The sequence below is a fragment of the Nothoprocta perdicaria genome, unplaced genomic scaffold (assembly GCF_003342845.1).
Source record: "Nothoprocta perdicaria isolate Ctin4 unplaced genomic scaffold, notPer1 scaffold_24, whole genome shotgun sequence".
NCBI classification, from domain to species: Eukaryota; Metazoa; Chordata; class Aves; order Tinamiformes; family Tinamidae; genus Nothoprocta; species Nothoprocta perdicaria.
The window spans coordinates 564127-583091 of NW_020455466.1; the positions used below are offsets into that span (position 1 = coordinate 564127).

An 18965-nucleotide genomic window follows, 5' to 3' on the forward strand; every position below is an offset into this window, starting at 1 on the left:
GAAGGGACCTCTGGAGATCACCTAGTCCAACTCCCCTGCTCAAGCAGGGACACACAGCAGTTTAAAAGACGCCCAAACACAGTCTTGACTTGAAACAAAGGTAGCTTAGATGTTAAGATATAAAAATAGAGCTTGAATTCAATTCCACTTTGTCTTAGACAGCTTCTGAGACCATTGAGAAGTTAGATCCTTCCGAATGTCCCAATTATTTAATTTAATCTAGAACATCATCTCTTTGTGGAATATTCACTTTACCTTCAGACACCTGTCTCAATTAGGAGACAAGACTCTCCCTCCAGCTAGTCATTTCTAGAGGCTGCTTGGCAGAAAGATTCAGAAAAGAAATCCAGATCGTGTTCAGATGGGCTCTCTTCTGCACGACCTTCTCTCCTTGTTGCATACATAAGGGTGACAGGAAGGCTAACTTGCTGAGGCAGCTGGAGTGTTGTCTGCAATGTGTGTGTGTTCACTCACTCAAGTCTCCTGAGCACTTTAACTCCAGTCCATAAAACACTGGAGCTAAATGGCAGCACTTCCCTATCTCACCAGGGTCTCAGGAGAATAAGCATGGGAAAGACCGAGACATCAAGGAGCTCTAGGGCACAATCACATAGGAGGCAGACAGTAACTTAAAAGAGGATATGTGAGCCACTGAACAGTTTGTAAGGGGGACCTGGGAAGCTTATACCACTGACTTGCATCACTTTGGATTTACTTTGTGAGACGAACTCTTCCACCCAGAAGACCCCTGCCTGAGCTTAAATCAGTTCTTTGGAGGTCCTAGGTACTCAGGGAACCAATATGACTCTGTAAGCTTAATTTCACCTCAAGATGTTGCAGGAATTCGTTTTGAACACATTATATTTACCCCTATACTCCGTATCAATATGCATACGTTCAGCTTCAACCATTTCCAGGTCCCTGCTGGGGGCTGCTAGCACAGGCAGAACATGGGTCTGCATACGATTTGCGCCCCATGCACCATCTGCTCCAGCGGTCTAATGTAATTTACCAGGCAAGAGCTGAACAGCAAAAAAACTGCTAGATGAAAGATATTAAATTTCCCCTTCCTCAACACATACCCTGCTGCTTGATATATGAACCTAATTCACCCATAACTAAAATTTTATTTAAGAATATATTCATAAATTAAAAGAAAAAACCCTACGTCTACAAGGTAACATTGATATAATTTGTCTATTGACTATAATTTGCTACCCATGAAGAACTGTCAAAACTGGAAAATCCTTTCCCCCAAAGCAACGATGACAAGTGGACAGGTTAAGAGCTTAAAATTATTACTTTCCTTCAGACATCAATGTTGATGTTCTTCAATAAACAAATAAAGAAAGATGTATTTACTGCAGCACTGCAGGCAAGTTCTACATGTTAAAAGTTCTGCTGGGCTGAAGGTGGCAGCACTGGGTCAAATAATATTGAAATTTTGGCATTAAGCCCTACAACTGATCTGGAAAAGGGCTACCAAGCAGGAAAAACTTATACTCCAAGAATCTGCTTTCATCCAGGAGTACACACAAGGTAAATAAGTTTCCACTTTTTCAAACAAAAGCTTTGACAAATTTAGTGCAAACTCCTTTCTTCATGTTCAACAGATGTTTAGGCAAGACTGACTATTATTCCTCAAGAGAAATATACACAAAACGAATACGGAATGAAGTACTAGGGAAAAAACCTTTGCTATAAAAATCAGGGTATCACACACAATTCAAGACCCAGAATTGCCTGGCAACTTTTAAACCTATACTCATATGCAAACTTGACAAGAAATTTTCTTCATCTCACTTAAGGCCCAGCATTGTCCACCCATTTCCTCCCTGAAGCCATAATAATAACCAATAATAACTCATGCTGCAAAAACTGATATTTCCTCTTTCAAAAGTGACACCATTGCCTACTAGATTCAGTTTTCAACCCAAGACACAAAACGATGGGCTCCTTAGGAATGGAAATATCAACATTACTTTCAGAGGTGAAAGGTAGAAAATCTATATGCAGCAGGAAACCATTACCAACTCGTCCTATTAGTAGCTTAAATTAAAAAAAAAAATTAAAAAACCTTCATGATTGATAAATTTAGGAAATAAGATATCAAAATCAATTTCACACCCAGAGCTGAATGACTGCTTTTCCAAATGTTTCAAACCATTAGTCCAGTGATCAGACACAATCATCTCTTGTAGTCATCATATGGACATTTTCATTCATTCTTCAACCTAGGGCTCATTAAAGGTCAACATAGCAAAATGAGAGTTAAAAATCATTAGAAAGGGAAGAGAGAACACAAAGCCTTTATACTCATGTGCGAAAATACCGTATGCCCACAATTTAAACATTACATGAGTCATTTCAATACATGAGTCATTTCAGTCCATGAAATATGCAGGTAAGAGCGTTGAGGATACGGGAAAGTATGGACGAGCTTCCACACAAGGAGTTATTGCACAGATAGGACCTGCCTTCCTGAAAAGAAACCATTGCTGAGAGCTTTGCCTGAGATCTAAACAGAACATGAGTAGGTGACAAGAGCCAACAAGGAGGTGACTCCTCAATCAAGTTTTAGAAAATCTTTTACAAGACAACCCAGGCACTAAAGGTTTATTGTGACTCAAAAAAAATGCTTTAATAAATTAATGGGAAAAAAAAAAAGAAACTAAAATAGCTATGAAAACCAAGGTATCTTTTTCAGCTTAGGATAGCAACAGCTGCAAAAACACATTAGGGAAATATTACTATACCAGACTGTGTTCTTATACTCTTCATGAGGCACCTGCTTGGGTCCTATCAGAGAGGGGATACAGGGATGGGCAGACCTTTGACTTGGTTGGGTATGCCATCCATCAGTTATATACCGTAGCATATAAAAATTCAAATTTCAAAAAGAGGAGGAAAAGTAATTACGGAATTATCTTTAAAATATCATATTTATTTATTTATTTATTTTTCCCTCTGGATTTAGTAAACTTTAGTCCAATTTTCACGTTTCCCCACCCCCAGCTCGCGTATTCTGCAACCTTGAGCAGTGGGGATATTGCCATTGATTTCAATCAGCAAAGGATCACACCCTAACTGCTTCCAATTTCACAGGTACTAAGCAACATTATGTGATATCGCAGCCTCTGAGTAAGCAAATGTCCCGTATTCCAAGGTTGCAATCGTATAAACTCAAACAGATTCGTGAACTTCAGCACCTACCAGTGAACACAATCTCTGCAAATCTTGAACAGCAAGTCTCCTGAAGCTCAGAAAAACATCTTTTGTCGACTCATATTAGTTCTACTACTCACCTTGAATCTAAAACTGAAACTACTTACAAGCGTACTGCAAGAGTGTCTGTATTTTTCCAGCATTAACCAGAGTAAAGAAAAACTTTTCTACATATTAAAATTTATATACAGGATTTCTATTCAATACACTTTAAGATGACAAATAAAATGCAGATAAAAAAATGAATTATAGTTTCTAGTTTAGCATCTTTGGCCACATGAAACATGCAACATTGTTCTCTGCATGGCTTTTCAACAATTTAAATAGAACTGTAGTGGCATATATGTTTTATTTTCCTTTTAAAAACAGTTAATATCATGTATGATAGACATTATATTCACCATACAGTTAGAAGTAGGATACTTTCCTAAATGTAAAGCAACTCAAAAAATAATGCACGTCTGGATTGGCTTTAACAGAAATGGTACACACACCAAGACGGCAGGAACCTTCCTCACTGTCAACACAGGAATCTGAATGGATCTCAAAACTGGATCACCCCACTACCTAGTGAGTGACAAAGGAGATGGCTGTTGCCCCAAAATGATTTAACCCAAAATGATTTAACCTTTTTTTGTCTGTGAAATCTGAAGGGTACAATAAAACACCAGCAAAGTCTGCAGACAATAAAGGAGCAACTGTTCTATTTGAAAAATGTCAACAAAAACCAATGCTTTGTTACTTTTCAGCTTTGGGATCTTTATCTCACCTATGCTGTGGAGATCCATGTCAGAAACTGGAATTTTAGCTGGTTAAAAAGTGCCTGTTAAAAAAGAGAACCTGTAAAGGGGAAACCTCTTTACAGACATCAAAAAAAGGAGAAAACAGCAGAATGGGAAGGCGGATAATGAAGAATACTTAACATTTTTGAACAAAAGTGAGAATTTTAGTCTATTTACATGCACCAAATGGCTCTAACATATTCTATTTAAAAGAGAGTGAAAACAAAGAAAGGTTTCTCCCTAAATATAAGAAGTCATCAGCTGACTTTAACAGGCTATTCTCTTTTGGAAAATAACAATTTAACAAATTTAATTCTGATTCCATAAGGTATTAAAGCTACAGTGGAACACTTTACTCAAGACTGAAAATCTTAAATGATTTGTCAATACCATCAGAATTTGCTGCATACTCAGGCTAACCTCCAAGGAACTATAGGGAAGTATTTCAGGCAGGGATTGCCATTACAAGATCTGTCAGTTTGACAGAATCATCTGTCAACACAAAGAAACAGCTACTTAAGGCCTAATACCCAGCACCTTCAGCCCTGTCTTTTAATCTGTCCACACAGCTTCCTCAGTTAATGTATATATATTTGTGTGTGTGTGTGTGTGTGTGTGTACACACACATACATAATATATACACACACACAGACACATATATGAGAAATAAAACTTTATAAAAACCATCTCTGCTAAAGAATCATCAAAGACCTTAAATTACACCCACTAAATATCACCAGGCACACCCAACATGTGATTTGTTTCTCACACACACACACACACACACACAAAGAGATTTGAGGCTTTTGTACGTAAAAGCTTACTTCCTTACTCTTGGGAATATAATTTTTTTTTATGTAAGAAAAAACAATGCTTGGCCACAAACATTAGATTTCATAAATATGTATTTTAATAGTCAATAATAAGCAAAAAAAATAAGCCCCCAAGAAAAAACCCCAAACATACTGGAAATGCCATATGAAGACCCTATCAAAATATCACAGTCTTTCTGCTAGCTTAGTTTACTGGAGCACCGAAATTCTTCAAAGCAAAGGATAAACTGCACACAAGCACAATACATTTTAATAAGATCATTTTAAACAAATATTTTTGAAATACCGACTGCAGTATCTATCTATAATATCTACTATCAGTCAGTTTTTGCTCATTCTGCTGTAGCTTCCCCTAAAATTTCTGCAAACTCATTGTTTTCTTCTCCAATTTGTAGCAGACTGTGCAATATACCATGAAAAGGATCCTTCCTATTTCAGCCTGTGAACTGGCACACCAAGACAACTAGCAAACACTCCTTCAGCACCAGGTTTGCCAGCTCTAGATGAGGAACATTTCTCTGTTCAGCCCTACTGAGCTTGTTTCTGGTAGTGTCTGTGAAGAGACTGACGCAGGAACAGGCAATTCCCCTGTGTCTACTGTAGCCCAGCTAACAACAAAAGCTTTGGGACATCCAGGTGTAGGCACCAGACACCAGCCAACGCAGTTGCATCCGTATTGTGGGTCAGCACATTGAGTTTAGATGCCCACTGTAGGGCCGTATGACACCTATCTGCAACTAAGGAATTTTGTAAGCATTGAGCAAATGGTAAGGGAGGAGGAGACCCACTGGTGTTTTTCCATGATTTTTTTTTTTTTTTTTTTTTTTTGCAGTGTATCTCTATTTCTTTTGCCTGTGATTCTCCTGTGAACAAAAACAATGCAGTCGCCCATATAGACAAGCAGACAATATTTCAAATCAAGGCACAGTGACAGAGCTATTTGGAAAACACAGGCCTCCTCTCCCTGGCTGATGAAGGCCCTACTTCTTGCTATTCTGCACTTGTTTAAAAGCCCAGGTTTTATTTTATGCTGAGAGTCCTACATAACCAACATGTTTTAGACTTCTACTCTGACAACACTGAAGCAATGTAACTCAACTAAAAGCTTCGGTGCTTCAAAGAGATTTAATGGCCTGGGACCAGAGGTAAGAAGCAAAGCACTGATGATGGAAACTGGAGGCACAAGGGATACTCTAAAGGTAGAAAACCAACTATTTCACATTCACAAACTAATAAACTATTTCAAACCATTGAAAAAAATCACTAATCAAGGATGGCTTTGGAGGGCACTCCAGTACTGCTAACAAAAAACCCTTAGGGAGCTGGGAAAGACAATTTTCACCTTCAACCTTCTTCAAATAAATTCTTCTTTCTAGATATCTGGAATGGATTTTCAATTCCAGACAAAGGCAGCTTGCTGCCAGAACACTCAAATTTATGGGCTAGCAGCAGCAAAGTTGGCTTCACTAAGTTGGCCTGCCTACAAGCTGCTTGGATTTAAACTGTTTTAAAATAGGAATAAAGAAAAGTATACTTGGAGCAGCAGCAAGCAGGGAAGATTGACATTTAACTTGTTACTTGACTGAAAATATTAACTTAGCTTAGCCTCATGGTTATTTTAAACCAAATCAACTAATTGTTAGCCAACACAAATTATGATCGCACTTCTTCCTTACTTGTGGCAAAGAGATTCCAGTGCTTCAATAAAGTTATTTTAGGAGGCATTGGCCTCATCCAAGTGCTTTTTCATAGCCACTGAAGAGAGCAGAAGAGCCAAAATCAGGTTAACACGAAGTGCAATTCTCATTAAATAAAAATAAAAATAAAAATAAAAATAAAAATAAAAATAAAAATAAAAATAAAAATAAAAATAAAAATAAAAAAAGGTAGAAAGATTGACACGACAAAGAGTTTTGGCCCTATAAAAATATCTTGCTAATGCAGTGGAAAAAAAATCAGTAACAAATTTTAATTAATAATGCAAGCAGAGAAGTCACTCAAAGACTGAAGCTGATTTATTAGGTTTGTGTGTTCCTTGAAAGATTAGAAGTACAATGAACAAATAGTTCGAAATGTTTTTGTAGAGAAGAGATGTCATTCTGAAGACCATTATTTAGAATGTGACAAAAAGCTGAAGGCCTATTAGAATTGAAAGCTTTGTGGTGGAAAACTTCCCATCGGTGTTTCATGCACATTGATACATTCACACTCTCATATATTAATTGCTCTGGGATCAGAGTTTAGCTCTTCTAACACACATTAAAAAAACTAAATAGAACAGAAACAAGAAAGTCTGGTCATCAGTCTTATCTGATTAAAATAGTATTACAAAGTCTTTCATTTTTGAAACTGGTCAGAATCTATATCACATTTATCACAGCATGAACATGATAGTGCTAAAAAGACCTCCAAGTAAAAACCATTATCCCACTGGGGAGCAACTCTGGAAAAGGACTTACATCTCAAAAAGAAAACGATCACATAAGGTACGCACAAACTTTGGGGAAAACAAGGGGCTCTAAGCACTTGGAAAAACTGAGCCATCTATGCTTACCATACCTGAATGTCAAAAGAAACACTTTAGAGCATATTAAAAGTCAACAATAGCTTAGGAAAGCAACTACAACAAAATCAACTGAGTTTAACATAGCTACTTGAAAGAGCACTCACAAGAAATAAATGGATCACATCCCCAAAGGCTCCCATTCCTAACAAATGGTACTGAAGGACACTGACTGACAGAGGTCTGAGCACCTACCAGCTGCACAGCACTTAAGCAAATAGCCTATTCTCTGCCAAGGAGAAAACAAGCTCATAAAATTCCCAGTCTGAAAATAAGCAGAAATGTCGATTCTCCTTCCTTTCTGCTTATGTGCAAGTTTTAGAAGGCAAGTCATGTTAGATGACATTTCTCAGTAATAATTCCAACTAAATTAAATGATGCTGCTCTTAGTGCAGTCTCAAACTCATAAATAACCAATCTAAGGTGAAAAACAAAACAAAACAGAAAGCAACCTATCATTTACCCAACAACGAAGCAGCAATATGAAAGATGTCAGATTCCTCTTTTTGTACTTCAGGGATAATGGAACATTCTGATATTCCAAATGCCAGTGCATGCTATTTGTTTATGACACTTTTAAATCTGAACTGCGAGTGCACTTGACTTCTCTTGCAAGACAGAAAAATACACACACCAATTCATTATCTTTTAAAGCTGAGATTCACCTGCCTCCTCACCTCACGGAATACGAGACAAGCTGTTTGTGGGCTCCAGCCCACTGCACTGACAGGCTGCAATCCCAGTACGCAGGCTCTGCGCTCCGCCTGAGCCCTGCTGCTCCTACCAGGGATGCCTGTACTCACCTCGGAGCAGGAGGCACTTCCCGCTGGGAAGCCCATGGCCCTAGAAGTGTTTGCTAATAGAGATGTCAATGAAGCAAAGGTGTTTCCGTACCTGAGTTAACCAGCTCTTGCTCCATGACCCCGCAGCCCAGCACCTCCAGCCATTCTCCTTGGAAGTTGATCTCCATCTCAAAGGAAGGGTGAGTAAACGGGAAGTAGCAGTCCACCCATCTGACTTGCAGTCCTGTAGTGGTGTATTTAAAAAAAAGAAAAAAAAAGAAAGAAATGAAAAAAAAAAAAAAAANAAAGAAATGAAAAAAAAAAAAAAAAGAGAACAGTGCATGTTTAAACAGCCATCCCTTCAACTATCTGTAAAACTTGCCCTTCAGCTAATGACACCAATTACAGCAATCCAGAGAAAATAAATAGCAAACAAACTAATTTATAACACTTGTGTGAGGCAATAAATCTTAAAACTTCTGGGAAAAAAATGACCATGTCTTTTCTAATATGAAAAACACTTTGTGCAATTCAAGCACCCTTTGAAACCAAATCAATCATTTGTCAGATGCGAGCAACCACCTGGCAGAGAAGGAAAATGGGCCTAGTTCATGAGAAGGTGGGTAATTTTGTTATTCTCTGCACCTTGAAATGACCAACTGTGCCTCACTGGAAAGGTAAAATCTTTCATCATTTATTTAGTATTTTATTGATCACTGAGGCAAATAATTTTTTTTTATACACTTCCATCAGAATCTGTTTAAAATATAAAGCTACTCCTTCCATAAGTATTTAGAAAGGAACATTAAAATGAGCTGCTCTTCCATGCAAAGACAGAAATAGACACTTTACGAAGGCAGGCTGCACCCAAGCACACACAGATGCTCTGAGTGGACCCATAGCCCATTCTGGCACTTGAAAGGAGCAGAGTGGAACTTTCTGCAGATGTGAAGTGCCAGGGATCAGTGAAGTCCCAAAATCTGCTCTGCTGCCCTCCTCCCTGTGCCTCTCAGGCACCACTGAGGGGGGCCAGGAAACATCCAACGCCGCAGATCCAACACAGCAGAGCCAAGAGAGGGCAAGGCCCACAGTGCTGCCAAACACGGACGTGCTGTCAAGATCCTCATTATATTTGATGGGTTTTAGTCCTTCTAATCACTTACACAAGCCTCCTTTCTCTACAGATATTTTTCTAGTCATTAGGTGGCCAGAGAAAACGGCCTTGGAAACACAAACCTTGAAAAACCAAGCGAGCACTGAACTGCTATTACAGGCCTTAACCTTAAGACCGCTCTCGCCTTCAGCTGAGTCTAACTCTAATCAGCTTTAAGATCATTAACCATCAGGCAGGCCCTGTGGTAAAAATAACAGCCAGAGCAAAGATTGTTTGGGCGATGGTAACTATTAACACCCCTGCTTTGCTTTTCTGACCCTTTTTGCTTTTGAAAAGAAACTTTAAACATAAATTGTGCAATTTGTATGGAGAGGTTTTCAAATCAAAACATTTTCTGCGGTCTCAAGGGCCAGATTTGCTTTAACCATACCTGAAACACTAAATATGGTTACAGAAACATAGACAACAAGCTCTTACAAAAGCATGCATACACAGCCAAAACATAAAATATCTGCAGTTACAAAGTACTTTACAGGCTGCTATGAACTTTCAAACAGAGAGGCAGATTTCAAAATACATAAACTGGTACTCCTAGATTTTAATTCCTTTCTTGAACAAATCTCAGGAAATTATATGAATGATAAGTGTTCTGATAGTTTTCATACACACACAACTCAGAAAATTGAAATATTGGCAGCTAGACCATTCATGATTGTATTGTGACTTACACAAACAAGCTCTAAAGCGATCCTTTTAAAACCACAAAAGTAGTACTCAGAATAAATAGGTACGGGATTTTAATTTCCTGATCTACAGAGGCGGTTTAATCCTAGGCCTAAAGTGCCATTTTGCACTGTAATGCGAAGTATATATGAGACATTTTCATTTAGGCTGCAAAATCTTCAACTGCAACAAGAATGACATTGAATATTCAAGTAGTGTCGTTCTCGATAACAACTTTCTGATGATGCTTTTTTTTAATCCTCTGATTACTTCAAAATGAAGCTCTGGGAGAAAAAGGGGAAAGGATTTATTTGCTTTACATTCTTAATTAAAAGACATTTTAATAAAGAATATTTAAAGATCATTTTCTACTTTGAATTTTAATGTATATAAGTACTTTTCTTAGGGGAGAGTTGTTTTAAGTGCAAATAAGCAAACAAACAAAATACTCAAATACAACAAAACAAGATAAATCCACCAAGAAGAAACAAATTTGACCTTCACCTGTTCTCCAAATTAACAAATACACCCCTATGACACAATCGTTGTATTCATAGAGGATACAGGATAATTGGGAAATATTTCTGTATTTTATATTCAACCTATTCTTTAAGATTTTGAGAGTACTGAAAAGCAGAAGGAGCTCAGCTTTCTGCAAGACTAAGCCTCCTAGCAGCATTCTCTTGACTGTCACTGAATAAATGGGAACATTTATTATTTAGAAACAAAATATTGTCTTGGTGCTCAACATATTCCCAAAGAACAAAGGGCAGTGCTCATATTCAGCAAATTAAAACACAAGACTTTAACGGACTATGAAGATTGGGCTTTCTATAGTCCTACACAATTAACCTGATTTGGTTTAATTTATTTCTTCTCAGGCTACAATCTATGTAGACCTGGCAAAGGAGATTTTTTTCCAGAAATTTGAGAAGGCAAAGGCGCACAAGCCAGATTCCAATCAGAAACACTTAACAGAACTCACAGTCTAGTCAAATGTCTGACTAGATGGACTTCATTCTTCCAAAGGGATTATTTACACTAGCGAGGAGCCTGAGCTCGGTTCGCTGCAAGGCACCGTCCTTACAAGTCCTTCAGCAGGAATTGCCTAAGCGCCACCTCGCAAGTGAAGCGCACCCGGCTCACTGCTGCTGTTCTTAAGTACTGGAGCCGGGGAGGGAACTGGATGCAGCCGGCACTCTGGCGTAAGGATGCTCTCAGGTATGAGGCTAAACGAGGAGCTGGCCGAGCTAGTCTGGGCCTCATAATGAAAAGGGCTCGACCAAGGCCCCCCTGCCCACCACACACACACGCACTCGGAACAGACCGCAGTCCATTGAAAGCAGCCGAGTGCTGCCCCACAGCAGAGAGGCAACAAAGCCAGAGCCCCAGATGGTCCTCACTAACCAGAAAGTCTCTTTGTTCCCGTAAGGATTATTTTTTACAGGCGGGTTCTATGGGAGAAAAGGGGAGAATCTGCAAAATGGAAGCTGCTGAGCACAGACGGCATTAAAACCTGTCCACTTGAGTGGTGTGGCAGTTCTCAAGTATTCTGCACTTCATTACTCCAGCCAATTCATCTCACTACAGCAGTCGGAGCTGGCTGACCATGAATGTACTTTAGCTCATGGTTTGCAGCATTTATTAGCCAAACCCTTATGCCTTCTTCCTAAATGATAAGGAAAAAAAAATCCACACACACAAAGCAAAACAAAACAAAAAACAGAGTTAAAAGAAGACAGAGCAGAACCATGTGTTTGATTTTAAGTATATTCAATGGCTATTCAATGACAACTAACAAAAGCAGAACTGTTAGATATAACATGGCTTTACTCATCCTGCTGCCACCTTGCAGAGGTGTCTAGGAATTCGGGTAGATAATTAAAACATATGAACCAGGAATAGAAATGTTTTTGAAGGTAATCTAATGAAAACATTAAAACATAACTTAAAAACATTAGGGGCCTGCCTTCAACACTCCATCCCTCCCAAAAACCCCATCAGCGGACGCTGGGCGCAAAGCCTTTTGGTGCTTTACCTGACTGCATTACAAATTTACCTACTTTTCAAAACAGCCACTGCTTAGCTCATTTCTTTCCCTACGCGAGCAGGACGGTGCGAGATCTGATCTCGAAGGCAGCCCTTTCCAGAGCCTTTTCCAGCCCGGCCGCTCCGGGGCCGCCACCCGCCGCCCGGCCCCTTCTCACATCTCGCTTGCTGGGAATCACGTGCCCAGTTCCTGAAGATCCAAATAAGTCATATTTTCGAAGCCAGAACTGCTCGGTATCTCACTTGTTTTTCTCTATAACCCAACATCCAATATCTTAAGTTTATGCAACTGTAGAAGCAGAGAGGCAGGTACACCTCTGGACAAAGGTTTAGCATCAGGGAGAGACAGTTCAGGGGACTTTAGCATCCCTTCTTAGCAAAAATATTCCTTTTTAAGACAGGACCTTTAGTAAAGAACAACGTAGAAAACAGGTCTTTGTTACACCAGCCTGCGTGGAACAGCTGGGCACTTTAAGTAAGGTTTACGTCACTTTCAGGAACTGGTCACTTAAAGCAAACAACAGCTGTGCAAAGCTGTGTCCAATGTGATACCTGTCAGTGGATCCCTCCACAAAGATCACTGAATCTTCACAGCATTTTCTCCTGCAGCAATTATTTATTCCACTAAAGTCTAAATTTCTCATTTGCTTTACATTCATTTCCAGAGCCTTGACATGAATAAACCAAATATGATACATATTTCTCAGGGCACTGTTAAGTGAAGTAAATGAACTATAAACTACATAGGCACAAGTGATTTGGGCAAGAGCAACTAAAGCAATGTTTTGTGAGCTTGTATTTGCTCAGTCTTATTTAACTACTTCCCTAATGAGATAGAAATGAGAGCAACAGCTTGCTAGTTATATGTGTTCATTATAATACACTTGGAATTTACCGTAAACACTAGAAATAATAGAGAGGTACAAGGCTCAGAAGTGTCAGCAAAAAGAAAAATGAGAATTGGTTTGGAAAACGGTCCTTGGAAAGTAGCACACCTGAGGAAGAAAGAAACACATAAAGTTATTAAGTAACAAAAAAGGAAAATAAATCTACTTCTTACAAATAAGAAACAGTTGTTTGAAGACATGACTGTCAACAGCAGCCTTGGCTGCTGTAAGATCACAGAGTTTAAGATCCTAAAGAGTGCGAGTAAAACAGGTAAGCAAATAAGGATCCTGGACTTCAGAAAAGCAGATTTCAACTTGCTCGGGGAAACGTTAAGAGGGAACCTTTGGGGCTCTGCCTTGGAGGGCAGAGCAGCTCAGGAGCACTGGGAGACTTTCCAAGAGCCGTCCCTTCTCCCAAGCAGGTAACGGAAGTGGCAAAACATGAAACCAGCCTGGTTAAACAGTGAGCTATTGAGAGGGATAAAAACCAGGAAGTGTTGGAATGGACAAGGGGAGAGGTTCCCAACGAGGCAAACAGAAATATTACTCAGGCCAGTTAGGAGGCCGAAGCCCAGCTGGAGCTCAAACTGGCAGGAGACATCAACACCCACCACCAGGCAGGATACTACGGGGAAGTCAGCAGAAAGCTAGAACAAGGAAGATGTGGGTCCTGCTGCTGAAAAAGGCTGGCAAGTTAGTTACCAATGACACAAAAAGGCTGAGGTTCTCATTGCCTTTTTTTTCCCCCTTTGCTTTGGTCTTCACAGGTAAAGCTCACCCACAAGTCCCTATTTCAAGAATCAAGAAAAAGGAAAGGGCAAACCACTGACAGCAGAGGACGGCTGAGTTAGGAGCCATCTGCATAAACTGGACGTATACAAATCAGCACGAGCTCATGAGATGCATCCAAGGTGCAAAGAGAGTTGGCTGATATTGCTGAAGGAGACAGAGATCATGGCAAGCCCCAGTGAGAAAAAGAACCATTAACTATTGGAAAAGGTTGCTGAGAAAAGTGCTGTTATCCCCCCTGGTGGAAATAATCAAGATCTGGCTTAACAGGCCTCTGGATAACTTAATCTGAGACCTGAATTCAAACAACAGTGCACTATATAATCTCCAGAAGTCCCTTCTAAGCTAGACTTCTCCCCTCTTCCAAAAAAGTCATGGTAAAAGATAGTAGGATACCGGGCAGGAAATTCTAAGTCTGCAATAAGAAGGAACAAGAGTGAATTTCAGCCTATTTACTTAGGGCAACATATTACAGAACGAAGTATTTTGTTCTGTATAAAGGATAAAGTACAAAGCACAAAGTATTTTTTTTCCCGTTTGCCTTAGCAGGATTATTTCTGAATCTCTCAGTGCAGAAAGTTTTTGGTAAACGACAGAAGGCTTAGCGAGAAAAGTAGAGTTGGAGAAGGACCTTATGTGGGAGGAAAACTAAAATAGTTAACCTTGATTAGCCTGGTTACACGATCACTCATACGAGACAATTATTTCTCTTACAGATCTTAACATGGAGATGGAGATGTAAGTTAATTATTTTACTTTAAAAGCGTGCGCAGTAACTGGAGGTAATAGAGGGAAATTAAGAAAGGTGATCTCTAAGCTGAGTATTTGAAATAACTCCCCAACAGCAAGATCTCATGAAAGAAATGGGATGAACATCATTTGCAGAATACAAAATTAGGCAACATATACCATTAGAAAAGGTAATAAAGGGAACTATCTTACATTGTCAGGAATTGAAGACAACTGACTATATACTCCTAGCTTCTGTGATATATGTCATTCCTTTTGCAGACACACCTTGGGAATAGATACAAGTGCAGATTTTAATCAAGTCATTGACCATCCATAACCTAGGGATCTTTAAGCAACTTTTGTTACATTATTTACTGGCATGTCCAGTCAACACTGAAACATCCCACATTCCTGACAGTGCAGATTAAGTCAGATAAAGCTGAAGTGGCTCATTAAATGTTGTGTAAACTAAGCTTAAAGTAACACACATTCAGCATGTAATGAAGGGAGGGAAAAAAAATAAATGGGACAGTTAAACTCCAGAGCTCCTCACCCTATCATGGACCTGAGCTGGTAAATTCACAGAAAAGCACTGCAGAAGCACAGCTATCTGGGTTCAGAGCTTTGAGTCTAAGCTGTTTTATGCAAAATTAATCTGCATCTAACCCAAACTGCCAACCAAGCAATCTGCCTATGGATAACAAAGTTGACTCTACTACAATACAATATTTCAGTAGCTTTCTGCAACGATACATGCTATCCAACAAGGACAGGTGTGACAACTGTAATATTCCGTGGACAGCACAGGCTGTAAAGAATACAGCCGAAGTGAAGTATAAACAGAATAAAATTTTTGCTTTTAAAAGAACATTAGGCCTTACAGAATATCCACCACAAAAAAAGTACACAATTTTTTCTAATGAAAAACAAATGCAGTAAAATATACCTTAGCTTTAATTACTTTCATCTCTTAGCTCAAGATAAAAAGAGAAAAGCACCACAACAAGAGGAAGAAACCACCTTTCAACCTGGAGATTTACAATCATTTAAGATTTTTTTAAATGCCTTTCTAGCTACTGTATGGACTGTAGAAGAGTTAATAATAAGAATATACTGAAGCTTAAAGTGCTGCATCTGTCACCAGTTACAGAAGGATATCACTACAGTTTTAGATATCACTAATAACTCCCAGAAAATGTTCTCTTTATCAACACCATTTGTATCTGAGGCACTGATGTAAAAATATCGTTTTGCCTATTACTCACTTTGATCCTGATTGTGTATGTTTCAAAAGGCTGCTGGCAAGCAAAATACAACCATAAGAACTAAAACAAGGAAGTTAACAAAATTTCTTTCAAGGAGGGAGTAGAACTAAAGCAGGCAAAAGTTTTCTTTGCTGTAAATTCAGCTTTAGAATTTCAGAAGAAAATTCAAGGAGTCATGTATAGGACTTGATACTATCATCAATCCATCGTTGGAACTACTGCTGTAAAGTCAGTGGGCATCTTAAGAGAGCTCTGAAAGGAGGCAGCCTATCCCATGCATTCTAATACTATCCAGTATTTCTGGACTGATTCATTTATTTTTGTTGAGGAAAGACCAGCCTCCTTGGCAGTAAACAGCATTAAGAGAGCAATTTTAACTTGGGCCATTTATAAATTCAGCTACAGAAACAGGTATTTCTGAGGAGAGAATAGTATTTCATTCTTATACACAGACATTTATTACCCTTCCTTATTCCACTCTAAATACCACACAACCTTTCACAACCACACAGTTTTCCAGCTTTGTGCTAACCTGGCAAAGACTGCCTCCCCTCAGCCAAGAGACTGGTTTGCAGCAGGGAAATGCACACGTTCCTGGCTGTGTGCCTCTCATGACAAGACCTACATGGACATTACATACCCCATCTCCTCCAATACCTGTCCTTCTAACACAAGTGAGCCTGTAGTTGGGCCTTGCATGTGTCCTCACCTGTGTGCCTGCCCACCACGTTACCCTGGCACAGTACAGATCAAATCTCTTCACAAGAGGTACCCCACTCTACACAAAGTGGCAGGCACCAGTATTCAGAAAGATCATGAGGAATGTGTGTTGTCTGATGGGTTTTCCTTAGTAATTTTACTAATTGTGCACATAGTACAGTTTAAAAGAAATCAAACAAAAAATTATGGTTGAGAATACAAGAATACAGTTGAAAAGACAATCCATAGCAGGTTAGTCTGACATTAAAAGACACCTAAAGGGAACTAACCTCGTTTTTATTATGCAGCAAAGCACCAGTCTCAGAGTACTGGATGCCGACCCCCTGTGTGCCGACCCACACACCTTTTGCCCAGGCCACAGGGTGCGGGAACCTACCGTCCCCAAAGAGGTGAGTCATGAGCCGGGTGAGCGCGTGCTTCAGGCTGAACTCCACCAGCCTCACGGCCTCCATGGTGTGGGACTCCTGCTTGTGCGCCGTGCGAGGGCCCTGCTCGAACAGCTGGAAACCTTCGCCACCCTTCACATTGCAGAACAACTGGAACAGAAACGCAAGGACACCAGAGGTTTGCATTCGGGTTTAGAATGAACACAGCAAAGATCTCACCTGGAGTTTTATTGATCGAAGTAGGAATCTCACCTGCTAAGTCTAGGGAGCAAAATACACAAATTCTGATTACTAAAGAAAGAGGTGAACTGTTAAAAGAATGGAAATTCTTTTATTTCTATACCATAACTTCAATAATAATAATTAGCTACAATTATTTATTATTACAATTTGTGATTGTTAATTAATTAATAAATTATTAATTTACCAAATCTCTTTGGTGTGACTTATTTTTCAAATTCTGCTTTTTTGAAAGCCATTGTGCAGAACAAAGTACTCCCTAAGCATATATAGAGATACAGTATATCTAAACTACATTTCAAAAACTATAATATGTAGTAGCATTAATCCTTGATTCAACTTTTTTTAATATTTAATATTTCATAAAATAAAACCCATATACTTTGTCAGATTTTCTTCATAGGAAGTCTCCTAACATAACTAGCTCTTAATTGAAGAGAATTAGGGTGTGTAACCATAACTCCTGGACACGCGTACAATCTGTTGTTCTGACTGTACGTTCACTTTAGAGCACAAACTGCTTGCAAAAACCCCAATGAACCCCCAAGAAAGCCAACAACGCCGTTCCCAATTAACATGGACTAATTTATGCATATTTCTCACAGACAATGCCGTGCAGCAGGAGCCTGAGTTTACACAACAGGCAAAACAACAGCCAGGGAATAAAAAAATTACACCTCAGTTTGCATTTTATACTTTGCATTACTAGCCAGAAGGGGCCTGGGCCGTCAGAGTGAGAAAATGCAAGTCCAAATGCAACCTCCTTAGCACACTGCCGGAAAACATGAAACAAAAGGGAGAAAGAAAAACACTGAATAAAATAATTACTCATGAATCTAACAAAAACACCGCTACCAATTTGCATTGGTAACAGCTCGACAGACCCAGGTACTGCACTCTCAGACAGCAGGTTCATTATCCGAGTGCTCAATGGGAGGATTAAACCCCCTATTACCGGCAGGGTCTGCCCTGCTGGCAGGGCCCAGTAGCCTCCAGGGTGACTCCCTCTCTGTCAGCGGCTCCCCCAGCCACCTGGCACGGATGCCGGTATTCCCGGGAGCAGCGTTAGCCGGGCCAGGCTAATCCGGCACGGTGCCTCCGTGCGTGGGGACAGACTCCCTCGCGCGGCCATCCGGAGCGGCCCAGGCTCCCGCTCCACGGCTCCCTGCTTGTTTCTGGTCACTGGAGAGAGGACTTTCGTGTGCCGGAAATTTCCTCAAGCTCACAGAGGTTTTTACCCTTTAGAGTCACATACGCTGTTTTTGTAAATCAGAAGGTGCATTTTCCCCTATGCTCCCGCATCTTAGGACAGGAACCTCGGCGTCTTTGCGCAGCATCTACCCAGGCACACGCGAGTACTTTCCTTTACCATCGCCCCGCTCCTGAGCTGTAGCTAGTGCAACTGCTTTTCGAGGCAGGAATCCACTTGAGCAGGTTACACCAGATATGAAGGGGAAACACCAGGAGACACAGCAAACACACCCGGCCTCCCGTCGGCCGCGTGCCCCACAGGCACCCACGGAGCGGAGCCCCGGCCCCATCTCCTCCCGCGTGCCAGGCCCCGCTCGGCCGCGGAGCCGCGAGGGGACGGGGATCAGCCAGGAGGCAGGCGGGGTCACAGCGATGGGGCCCAGCTGTGCCGGCTCCCAACCCTCAGGGATTGCCAAGAGTTCCCCAAATCCCGGGAAGGGTGAGGAAACAGCCCCCTGCAGGGCAGGCGCGGAGGGGAGCTCGTTTTGGCACTCCTCGATGCGCCCTCCACCGCGCTACAACCGGGGCACGGCGGTAGTGAGAAGAAGCGCCTTGCTCTTGTGCTGCCTGCTCCTCTTTGCTTCCATTCACAAACACTGCCACGCTGGTGCAAGCCCTTTTAA

At 40.4% G+C, this 18965-nt stretch overlaps 1 protein-coding gene across 3 annotated transcripts in view; it reads right to left on the reverse strand.

Annotated features, from left to right (window-relative positions):
• FARS2 (phenylalanyl-tRNA synthetase 2, mitochondrial) overlaps positions 1–18965 on the reverse strand; it is a 229694-nt gene that overhangs the window by 159106 nt on the left and 51623 nt on the right. For all 3 annotated transcript variants that reach the window (XM_026039766.1, XM_026039765.1, XM_026039767.1), the window contains 2 exons: positions 16842–17001; positions 8299–8430 (listed from right to left, as the gene is read on the reverse strand). In XM_026039766.1, coding sequence (XP_025895551.1) covers positions 8299–8430; positions 16842–17001 — 292 coding nt within the window. The remainder of the gene's footprint in view (positions 1–8298; positions 8431–16841; positions 17002–18965) is intronic.